At 35.2% G+C, this 12,387-nt stretch overlaps 2 protein-coding genes across 2 annotated transcripts; one reads left to right on the top strand and one right to left on the bottom strand.

Moving 5' to 3' along the window:
* Nucleotides 1-3,105: 3,105 nt before the first annotated feature.
* On the bottom strand, nt 3,106-8,227 carry LOC117626174 (DCN1-like protein 2). Its single transcript, XM_034357825.1, has 11 exons — nt 8,018-8,227; nt 7,320-7,381; nt 6,511-6,647; nt 6,015-6,073; nt 5,859-5,882; nt 5,284-5,366; nt 5,095-5,159; nt 4,856-4,905; nt 4,188-4,289; nt 3,712-3,771; nt 3,106-3,505 (listed from the first exon to the last, which is right to left on the bottom strand). The coding sequence occupies exons 1-11, from the start codon at nt 8,018-8,020 to the stop codon at nt 3,398-3,400; spliced, it is 753 nt and encodes a 250-aa protein (XP_034213716.1). The 5' UTR covers nt 8,021-8,227; the 3' UTR covers nt 3,106-3,397.
* Nucleotides 8,228-10,028: 1,801 nt separating this feature from the next.
* LOC117625228 (metal tolerance protein 10-like) lies at nt 10,029-12,115 on the top strand. Its single transcript, XM_034356833.1, has 6 exons — nt 10,029-10,212; nt 10,357-10,469; nt 10,588-10,833; nt 11,067-11,147; nt 11,346-11,576; nt 11,765-12,115. Exons 1-6 carry the CDS (start codon nt 10,029-10,031, stop codon nt 12,113-12,115), a joined length of 1,206 nt encoding a protein of 401 aa, XP_034212724.1.
* The last annotated feature ends 272 nt before the right edge of the window (nt 12,116-12,387 follow it).

Genomic DNA, 12,387 nt, shown 5'->3' with positions numbered 1-12,387 from the left:
TGGTCGAGGCGCTGAAGATGGTGGCGAAAGGAAGGTGCCGAGAAATAGCCGCCAGTGGTAGGAGGAGAAAATGCATATCAAGCATTAAAAGCTCTTACAAGTAAAAAGTAGAAGAGATTATTGATCAACACCACAAACGGGTTGAAACAAAAGCAGTACAAGAGGCTGTAGAAAACTGCACAGCACGCTTGATCACCCATTTTGTCACCGAATCACAGATAGAGGCAAATCACAGATCTGAAGTAGTTTTCCAGCATGAATCAAATCTCAAATCTGCAAAAGAAGTAAACAAAGCAAAAAAAAAAAAAAAAAAAGGCCGGCAACACAACAACGAAAATAATAAAGCAACTACGACGGCCACAGGAGAAAACCTCCCAAGCCACCGAAACACAATGGCAACCCCCGGACAAAAATAGATTCAAAATAGATCTACTAGAGACACCAAATAGCGAAACAACGAAACCACCCACACCCAACCACACAGCCTGTAATATCCCACGTCGACCAATGGAGAGGGAGTGATGTGCCTTATATGTGCATGCCCACCTACATCTAGCATGAGGCCTTTTGGGAGCTCATTGGCTTCGGAGTCATGGGAACTCGGAAGTTAAGCGAGTTGGGACTAGAGCAATCCCAGGATGGGTGACTCATTGAGAAGTTGCTCGTGAGTTCTCATAAACAAAACCGTGAGGGTAGAGAGGGGGGCCCAAAGCGGACAATATCGTGTTATTGAGGAGCCGATCCCGGGATGTGACACAGCCCCTACAAAATAAATAATTAAAAAGTCAAAGTCACAGCAAAAGAAAAGGGTGAGGAAGAAAACTCAAGGAGGGAGGGAAAGAGCGGACGAGAAACAAAGGAATGAGAGGCAAGGGGCGAAATAGAGGCATGGGGGAGGAGGAGAGCAAAAAGAGGTCACATGAAATGGACTTTAGGAACACACCTAAAGCTCATTTACAATATAACAAAGAAGCTTCGAACTTCCTATAAATTACAAAATTGCCATCAATTTCTTAAAACAAGCCTAACCCAATAGAGCATTAAAGTAATTTAATAATCAAAAATAAATTCAATAGGGTCAGCTATCTTTTTTATTTTTATTTTAAAATTTTAAATTATGAAAATTAAATAGTGTAGGGTCAGTTAAGAATATGTATATAACTAAATATCTCAAATCAAAACCCAATTTCAATTTCATAAAAATAAAAAAAATCCTTAAAAACTCAATATTCATCAAGCCATATCTTTCCCTAATCAAAAAGTATTTCTTCTATTTCCCATGTGATTTAACAGTTCTTGGCAATCCCTAATGTTCGATGTTGCATCATTTAAACCTATAATCAAACTCAAATTAAACGAACCCAACCCCTTAAAAAAAAAAAAAATTCTACAGTTAAATCAACACACACACACACACAAAATTCACTCTATAGTGACAAAACACAGAAGAAAAATCAATTTACAAGGGATCAAAAGAATAAGACATAAAGAAAATATATCTCCCCAATATTAATGAATGAGGGAGGAATTTTTGGATTGAAGAGACAAGAAGGATTTTTTTTTGGGGGGGGGGGGGGGGGTGTGGTGAGGAGAGAAGGGAGACGCTAGCACAGAAAGGAAGAACAAGTAAGTGGAAGAAAGTCATTAAACTTAGCGTTATTTAGGAATTATTTTTATTGTTCAATTTAGGTTTTTTTAGGAAATATAATTGTCTGTTTTAATTATGAGAAAAACCAAAAAAAATTTGCTCGAATTAATAACTGAAGGGTAGTTTAAGAATAATGGTTGGTGGAAAGATATGATTACGTTTTTTTTTCCCAGTAAAAGAAGAAAGCCATCTCATCAAGTAAAATCTTGAAGGGCTAAAAGAGTGAATTGAAGAAAAATGTCTAGCAAATCTCTCATCCTTGTGTTCTTACTATGCATTCTCTTGGCTTCTCGTGAGTCTCTGCCTCTATTTGTTGATTTTTTTTTTTAGGGTCAAACTTTTTTGTTGATATAAATTCCACTTGTATCAAGAAAATTTAGAAAACCCTATATAGCTTATGATCCTCTTTAACAATGCCCATGCATTAATTAATTTAATTGCTATTAATTATTTATTAATTTTTGAACTGACCAATTTTTGCAATTATAATTACAGAGGAGAGGGGTGTGGTTGGCAGAGTTAAAACTTGTACCAAACCATGCGAGTCATTACCTGTGTGCACTTCATGGGTAGACTGCGAGTTGGCCTGCCAGCAGGAATCATACCAGGGAGGCCATTGTTACCCTGATTGCATTTGCTGGATGAATTGTTAATCAAATTAATCATCATCTTACCAACATTCAATAAAAGTACTTTATCTTGAAGATTTTGTGTGCTCTTATTTCATCAATTAATTCAATGTGCAACTCTTAAATTAAACTTAAACCTGATGCCGATTTAATTTCGAATTCTCATTACCATGGCTTCTAATATTGAAGAATTCGAGTTACTGCACATGCATTTAGCTTTAATGGTTAAGAGCATTTCCATTCCCTTCAGGTCGTATGTTTGATTCACCTCCAAGAGTAGAGAAAAACTTGCATATACTAGGGATACCATTGTGACGTTATCCTGAGCCAATCATTCATCCATTTCCATGTGTTTTAACTTTCCGACAGGCAATACGTGATAAACTTGGGATACCGCCACAGTATTATCCCTGTTAAATGTGAGTTCTTCTCCCAAAAGTGTCCCAATATTGTTTGTGTCAAAAGGGAATTCACATTACAAGATAAGTGTGACTAAGAGCTCATAAGCCGGCTTGTACAACCGTGACTGAATGACTCATTAGAAGTAACAACATAAAATCGAAATCGTTTGTGCATGTGTTAAACAGCATCAAGTATTTCTAAAATAAGATGCTGAGGATAAATTGCCTTCAATCCCATTTCCCCCGCGTTTAAAAAAGGTTAAACTTCAGACCCAATATTTAGTGGTCAATATCGACGACATTGGTATTTGTTTGGGTGCTTTAAAATAATTTGATGAAATTTCAACGTGCAAATCAATTTGGAATTACCAACACTAATTTACACATTTGACATCTTCAGTATCAATGAAACTAAAAACTTGGCTCATCTCAAATATTGTACTAGATATTTATCAAAAGAAAAAGAAAAAAAATATATTGTACTAGACAGACAATGCACATACAATACCACATCACCAATCTAATTGACTGTAAAATGTATGTAATAATAAGATTCTCAATTGGTTTCCAAGTCATCTCTCTCTTTTGGTTGTCTTATTTTGCAGACAAACCAAATTCAATCACAGGGCAGCACAATTCAATCACAGTAATGAAAATGAGAAGAAACTCCTAATTCACCACTCAAGCAGTCCTGATTGGTTTTGGCTCCGTTCAGGCAACTAGCTTTTTTGGATTACACCATTCTCCTTCAGGTACTCGACAAATTCATCAATAAGATAGGGCCAGGCACCTTCGGCGTCATAATTTGTGAGTGATGAATCCACAGCCTACAAACACAAAGTTTAAAGTTAACCAAAGAAAAACAAAAACAGAAGAAAAAAGGAGTAGCCTTGTTCAGAATTCAGATTAGCATGAAGGACAAGGCAACCGGATATAAATCATGCTCATAAGAATACATACTTGTGTTCCTTTTCCCTTATTGTTTGTTTTTTAAAAAAAAAATTTGGTGACACTTTGATGCTTGATATCTTACCCTTGCAAACTCTAATAGTTGAGACCATGTGTCCCTTGAAATTGCCTTGTTATGCCGAGCCTGAAGTGAGTGGATGAAGAAAAAATTATTAACAGATGCACGTCAAGAATATAATAAAACTAAAGAGAAGAAAGTTATGCATGGAGTGTGGCAGCAAAAAACATAACTCCTACATTTTTCCTTGGTGCCATAAGAAGAAACTTAATATTTCTCACAATCACTTTGGGATATCCATGCTATTTCAAGGGACACATACTTTCTAAGATATAACAGATGTATAGTGTTTAGTAAGAAAATGACGTAGGGCTGAAGGTAAATGTATGAAGCCTCCAATTTTAGAGATATTTATTCATATCAAACATTCATGACGTTCAAGGGGGAAAAGAAGTTCACAATGATTATGATAAGTAATATAAATGACTATTGCAGCACAGTGTAGCTGCTACTTTCAACAAATACTCAATCCCATAAATTACCTGTAAGAACTGACACCAATGATCAACAAACGGCCACTGCTTTTCAGCAAACAGTAATTGCCACATTCCAATTGCAGTATCCAATGCCAAAGATTTCTGACCCTGAAATGAAAATGAAGCAACATATATATGTATCACACACACATATTTATAGATCAAAACCAGAATTTATCTGAGATACCTTTAACAACAAAAATCTTATTGTTGAAATTGTTCAAGGTACTGAACAACAACATGAAGATACCAGTTGACATTCAAGCATGTTATCTATAATTCAAACTATGAAAGATGCATCACACAGACTATTTCAAAAGCTGTAGCTGAATACATTTTAATTATATTTTAATGCACAATTTTTATTTTTATTTTGCCAATAGGTATTAGGCAGGAAGGGGAGGGGGACTGTACAGTAAATGGGTATCACAAGATTTCAATAACTCATGCTAGTTCGAACAATTGGGGTGGAAGGGGAAAGGTTACCGCTCAACCACTGCGGCTTAACCCAATTGTCTGTTTTAATGCACATTCAGGTCCACATGTTTCCATTCTAAATTTGCACCCATCAAGAATATCAAAGGATTCTTCCTAGTTTTACCTATCAAATTTGCGAGATAAGCATAGTCCAGAAATAGAACAAGTCAAAATCTGCATGCACGAAAAACACATACCTTTTCTTTGGCCCAGCCAAAAGCAAAATTATATATCTCACGAAACTTTTCTGGAAAATCAAAAGAAGATCACTTCAGCAATGGAGAACAAAGGTACCATACCTCTCACAAAAGTCAAATGAAAACAACATCTTTAAAGAAGGGTCAAGCTATTTCAACAAATATATTAACATTATAAGTATCCACAAAAGGCAAACATGATATACAGATCAATTTTTGAAAACACTATAATTACATACGTTCATCTTTCAGCTCAGATCGCATAAATGGTATCTTTTCACGGAATTTCTCCAGAGAATCTATCCTGCCATCAGAAAATGTAAACTTATATGTTTACTGAATTCCTCAAATAGTAGTTATGGACTAAATACCTGCTGTAATTTGAGCTTAGAAGAATAAAATACATATCAGAAACCTTTTGTACTTACCCCAGTGTTTCTAATCCATCTATGAACTCCTGCTTGGAAAATTCACACATGGTGGCTGCCTTCATGTGCCAGGAGACAACTAACTGCATCAACAGCCCATCGTGCCAAAAATAACCAGCCAAATCATAAGCAAAAGTTGACAAATGTAGGCAAACTAAAAGCAAAAGTTCACCAAGCAAATCGCAAACATATATTTGAGTCTTCATTTCCTGCATATCCATTTCTTTTATGTAGTTCAAGGTTATTTCACCAATGCCCCTAAATTTTAGCATGTGTCCTATGGTAGTCTCCAATCCTGAAAATGTAACATTTAACACCCCAGAAATCTTATTTTAGCCTGTTCCATAAATGCAATAAGCCCCACTTAGAAAACTACCGTATCTTCTGCAATCTTACTAAAAAGTTCCCTGAAATTCTGATGAACTTTCAAACATAATGGTTGTTAAGTTCAAAGGGCAGAACTTTATGGATTGAATTTTAATATTGCTGCAAAAATGATTTGGCTACACTTGGAAGGAACTTGGTAAGCATGCACATCTTGATCTGAAAAGATTTATGCATTCATATATACGTACCATGACTATATCTTGAGGATCCACCTGTCAAATTATGGAGGCTTACTTGTTAGTCAAAAAATGAGGGGAAAAATTAAGAAAGAAAAGAATCATAAGAAACAAACAACAATGTTACAGTCCAGTAATTGAGAGTTACTATCTGTACCAATCAGTTACCTGAAGATCGTTGCAAAGGATGCTGATACCATCAGCAAGTATCATGTCAGCACATGGATCTGAGAAAAATTATATTTCATCAGTAAAAGGGGAATTCTGCAAACCATATAAATTTAGTTTTAAAAATCACACCCAAAAAAAAAAAAAAAAAGGACAAAGAAAGAAAACATTTGATGGATTATTTTTATTCGCCAATATATGTTCGAGTAACACAAAGTTGATGACAAAGCTTTACAAAAACCAACTCCATCAAACTTTTTATTATCTAGCATTTATATTTTAATCCCAGTGAAAAATCCATCATGCTCACTACTAAATTATTAGGATTCAAGTATTCGTCTATTACAAACTTGATACAATTTTAGACTGACACTTGATGGTTGTGGATTTATGTACTGACTTACATCTCCGTCTATTCCATTTCCTATGAATGCGATATAAAAAAGTGCAAAAGGTCTAGATTGAGGACAAGAATGAGCGGAAAGGAAGAGCTTGCCTTTATATCTATTGTATAATTCCTCCAAATGTCTAGAATCAGTATTTGTTTGCAACTGGGGCTGACTGTAGAATACATCAAATGCTCCTTCAAGATGCCAATCACTCGACTTCAAAGCCTGCAGAGCAACTTTTTCACTGAATATGATGGGAAGTTAGACTTTTCAACTATTCCAAGAATCAAACTGAAGCTACTCAAGAAGAGGAAGAAAGAAAAAAGGTATGGAAGAACTCCACCAATCTAATACAAATCAGGAATGTGTGTGCACACACACTTTTTCCAGCTCAAGTTCAAAAGATACATAAACAAGTAGACCATTACAACTGCTCAACTCAACCAACTCTAGCACAGTACAAACGCACATGTGTCCCTCAGAAAGGAAAAATTGATATTGAAGTTACATGTGACCCTTCATGGTCAACAACTAAACACCTAACATCAACTGATTCAAATGGGTGCTTTAAATATCAATGCATGACAGATGTAAGCTAGCAAAACTTCACCATCTAAATGGGTTTTAATAAAGACCGATGAACCTAGGCATGCTTATAAGATTCTTATATTGTGATACTATCATCACTGTGGTTAATGCATTTCATGTTACAGCAGGATTCAGACATAAAAACACTTATCACCTCTCACACAACCTGTTTTTCACAATATTACAACAAGCTTGTGACACAGGAATAAATCATTAAGCTACGCCCATATTTGTTTACAATAAAGCCAAACTCAAAGAAGCATAATATTCTCCAAAAACTCCTTTCTTAAGACAGACTACAGAAAATTTACATATGATTATCAATTACCTCGCTCCAGTTATTGTTATGAACTGCTGGAGCTTTTCCCGGTGGCCTCTACCCAATTTGTGCTGTCAAAACGAAAAGGTGAAGCAGGTGAGACCATGAGGGAGAAAGAGCGAACAAAGCAAAATTATGCATGCATATCAGTTGTGGGTTGCTAATCATAAAGGTTATATTTCCGTCAAGAAAATCTAAAATATAAGAGAATAGTCTTTAATTTCACATTAGAAAAGGTTATCCATGGCAACAAAATTTATTTTGCATCAATTTGCTTCAAAACCTGAGAAACCAACAGCCTCTGCTAAACTGAGCTTTACACGGAAGAGAAAATAAAATTCATTCACTAGTATACGTTCTCAAATTCAAAATACACATCGCTTTATTTCCTTTTCCTCAGCTTTCTCAGCTGCCAAGCAGAGCGTTCAACAAACAATAACAACATTATAGCCACTAAAAATTGAAACTTCGACATGATAGCGGCAGAGAAGTGTTGCTAGAATTTGCAGAACTAGTTACATTCAGAACAAACCATGAAAAAGAAAAAAGTGAAACAGTAAAGTTTAAGATTAAAGTACAAGTAGCAAAACGAGAGGCTGATCAGAAACAGTATCTATACATGAAACCGAAAGTCTCAAATATATAATCCAACAAAAACAATGACATAAACAGAAATTGAAAATAAAGCTCGAAATTAGAGTACTTACCATCTTTGAGGTGGTTGATGAGGAAATCCTAGACCTTGAACAGCTCCTAGAGACAGAAAATTAGGTTTTACTCAATTTCTCTGCAATACGCGAATAGAGAAATACTGAATCCCTCTGTATCTATCTGAATGGGGGTCTGGGTTCTTTGTTTTTTCGTGTTTTTAATTGTTTTTTTTTTCAGACTAAAAAAAAAAAAAAAATTCCTTTTTTCCTTTGTTTTTGTTTTTGTTTTTCTCTTTCTTTTTATTGTGAGAGCCACATGTATTCTACTTTGTTACCGCTTATAGACATGTGACACGACTATTTTTAGCATGCATCAATCGTTAGATGTGTGTAATTACTTTGAAAACTATGTACAAATGGTTCTTAATCACTTAATTAATATCTTGTTCATTTTTAAATGCATTTGGGATGTGTTGTAAGAGTCACATATATTCTGCTTTGTTACCACTTATAAACATGTGACACAATTGTCTTTAACATGCATCAACTGATCAATACATGTGGAATCATTGTAAAACCTATGTACAAATAGTTCGTAACCACTTAACTGATACAAAATGCATTGATTGCTGAATGTGTGTGGGTTCTATTGTGAGAGCCACATGTATTCTAATTTGTTATCATTTATAAACATGTGACACGACTGTCTTTAATATGTATCAATCGTTAAATACGTGTGAAATCACTATAAAAATTATGTACAAATGGTTTGTAATCACTTAACTGATGCAACATGCATTGGAAGTTGAATGGGTATGGGTTCCATTGTGAGAGCCACATGTATTCTACTTTGCTATCATTTATAAACATGTGGCATGGTTGTCTTTAACATGCATCAAATGCTAAATGGGCTTAGAATCACTATAAAACCTACATACAAATAATTTGTAATCTCTTAACTCATAAATAATTTGTAATCTCTTAACTCATACAACATACATTGGTTGTTGAATGTGTGTGGGATTTGCTATGAGTTCCCATGTGTCTATGTTCCATAATTACTTATAAATTAGTTGATCATTAAAAAAACATGCAATTAGTTTTTGTTGATTCTTGTGAGATTTTCTCTCATGAGGAATTCGGGGTGTTCGTCAAATTGAAAATGTTAACATTTTCGAAAATCCATGTAAAAGAAATTATAATCAAATCAAATACAATCACAATTAATAAGAAAAATATATGGAAAATGAACATTTAATATTGGCATAATCCTACGACCCTTCCACACTTATGCATCAGTGTACGTATTTATTCAAATTCTCTCATTTGCACGACTCACTATTTCAAATTGTTTAGCCCATGCAAGCATGATCAATAGCTGGACTTTTTTCAGACTCCAAGATTGCCCAATTTCAAAAACCATTCAACTAAGCCCAATAAAGCTGGTCCAGTATGTAACCAGGTCATTCATTGGTACCAAAACGTGTAAAGCTTTTCTAGCCCAATATAGTCTTCAGTGTTTTTTTCTTTTCAATATGGCGCCTTTTTTGGAAATAGAAACTCCTAAATTCTTGTCACTTACAGTTTGACATGCGTGTAAAAAATATTTCTTTTTGTGTTTTGATTAAATGTCAAACTGTGATTTGTTAGAGCGCGTTGTGTCTCCTTCCAGGAAATATGGCAAGCAGGCACATCTAATGGATGCACACTAAAATTATTATAATTTAATCTGCGTGGTATGAACTAATTCCATCCACACACATATAGTATATTCGTTGCACAAAAGTCAGCTCTTATGCTCCAATAGGCAAACATACTCAAAAATCTTCCTCAGTTTCTGAAAACTGCTACTAAAATATAAATTTTAAAGAATGCGTGTTATATCAGACCGGCATTGTCCATGCTTATCTACTGATTATAATATTAATTTCAAGTTTCTATCAGATTCTTTCTTTACTTGGGTTAATGGACATTATGGTATAGTGCACTTTGTATATCTGCCTATGTTTGCTTTATATATTGAGCTGCAAATGCTTGCCTTCCTAGCAAATTCTTTCTGCTGAGAAAAATGGTGACAGATCTTCGAACAGATTCTTTGGATTACCGGACTGAGCTTCTGTCGCCGGATGTGACAGGAGAGGCTGTGACAATGCCAACTGAGGCAGCATGGAGGCTCAATATGGATGGCTTCAAGCTTCCAGACAGAAACAAGGATTCTTATTTTGGCTTTGGCTCTTTTGTTGAGTCATTAAGTAAAAGCTCTTATCTTATTTCCTTCTCTTTATGCAGTACTTTCATACACTTTATGTCAATTTAATAGATGTCATTGACAAAGACAAATTATATTTGTCTTAAAACTTATATTAACATTGAAATTCTCTCTATTGCTTTGACAGGGAGGCAAAGAAAAATTGCAGAATATTACAAGAGGCAGAATAAACTTCTCAAAGGGTTCAATGAGTTGGACTTATTTTCGGAAACGGGGTTTTGGCCTGGAAGTTTAACAGAGGTTTGCTGTTAATTTGCCTTAGATTAGTGGTAATTTGCAGCTATAAAATGATCTCCACTAATTCAAATCTTGAATTTTTCTTAATTATTGCAATTTGCATACAAACTCTTCATTTCAGGATGAGGTGAACCAGCTTGCAAGAAATGAAAGGATAGCAATATATGCATCCAATGTGGCTAATTTGGTGCTTTTCCTGGCAAAAGTGTATGCTTCATTTGAGAGCAGATCATTAGCAGTAATAGCTTCAACATTGGATTCTCTGTTAGACCTCTTGTCAGGGTTCATTCTTTGGTTTACATCCAATGCAATGAGAAAACCAAATCAATACCGGTATCCGATTGGCAAGAATCGGATGCAGCCTGTGGTAAGCATATCCAATAATTTGAGGAGACATAAGACAAAAATATGCACACAGGAAAAGATTTCAAGCTTATTAAACCAATATCTTTCTAGGAGCAACATTTCAATATGGGAACATGAGACCAAATTTGTCAAGAAATTGGTTCCAAAGTTTGCAGGGAATTTTTGTACAGTACGAGAACATTTCACTTGCAATTTTCTCCATGATTCATATACTAAATCTCAAATGCATTGCAGGGAATTGTTGTTTTTGCATCAGTAATGGCAACTCTTGGATTACAAATCTTGTTCGAATCGGGACGGCAACTTCTCACAAAGGTATGTAAGAGTTCATCAGTTGATAATAGAGCAAGAAAGTCTTGAACACAGTCAGTGACTCAATATATATAATTATATCTGCATTTCCAACTCATCTCCTATAGATCAATATGATTTGCAGCATCAAGTTTTTCTTATTGAGTGAAATTTTGAACACCAAAAATGTAAATAGGTCCTTATGAATTTCTTTCCATGTAGGCTCAACCTGATAGGGACCCAGTGAAAGAAAAATGGATGATAGGGATCATGGTGTCTGCCACAGTGGTGAAGTTTGTGCTGATGGCGTATTGTCGCAGATTCAAAAACGAAATTGTTCGAGCATATGCTCAAGATCATCTATTTGATGTCATCACTAATGGGATTGGTCTTGCATCAGCAGTTTTAGCAATCAGGTTTTACTGGTGGATTGACCCTGTTGGAGCTATCATTGTAAGTCCAAGATATTATTTAACACCTAATTTTGTTACAACACCATTTTGGTCTCTGCGTTTTGAATTTGACAAATTTGGTCCTTGTCCCCTTTGCCTAATTTGACATTAACATATTAAAACACGGGGACCAAATTGGCCAAATTATGGCAACAAGTGTAATTGATATTTGAAATACAATGCCTGCAGATTGCTTTGTATACAATGGGAAATTGGGCAAAAACAGTGATGGAAAATGTGTGGTCACTGATTGGGAAGACAGCACCAGCAGAGTACCTGGCAAAGTTGACATATCTGATTTGGAACCATGACAAGGAGATCCAGCACATTGAGACAGTGAGAGCCTATACTTTTGGTTGCAACTATTTTGTGGAAGTTGACATAGTCTTGCCTGGGGACATGTCTCTTAGTCATGCACATAACATTGGAGAAACACTTCAAGAGAAGCTTGAAGTCCTTCCTGAGGTTGAAAGAGCTTTTGTTCATGTGGACTTTGATATTACTCACAGGCCAGAGCACAAGCCAAAGTTAGCTTCATGATCAAGAAACACAAGACAAGAACAGTAGAGAAGTGTTGTTTGAACTAGCTCTTTTTTCAATCATTAAAAATCAATCCCAACATTTGAAGAAGAGAATTGAACATAGAGTAGGCCACAGTTATTGAAATACTACTTATCTGTATGAATAAAGTTTATATGTTTATTTCGAGCTACTTGAACCTCAACGTGTTCAGATAAAAAATTAAAGTAAAATTTGTGATGGATGGTTCTTTTTCAACCCAAAAATTGCTCTTCCTATCCACCTAAAGAAAA

This window comes from Prunus dulcis, chromosome 4, assembly GCF_902201215.1.
Source record: "Prunus dulcis chromosome 4, ALMONDv2, whole genome shotgun sequence".
Classification (NCBI taxonomy): domain Eukaryota; kingdom Viridiplantae; phylum Streptophyta; class Magnoliopsida; order Rosales; family Rosaceae; genus Prunus; species Prunus dulcis.
Note: the sequence above shows the minus strand (reverse complement) of the source record. Positions and strands in the feature narration are given on the sequence as shown.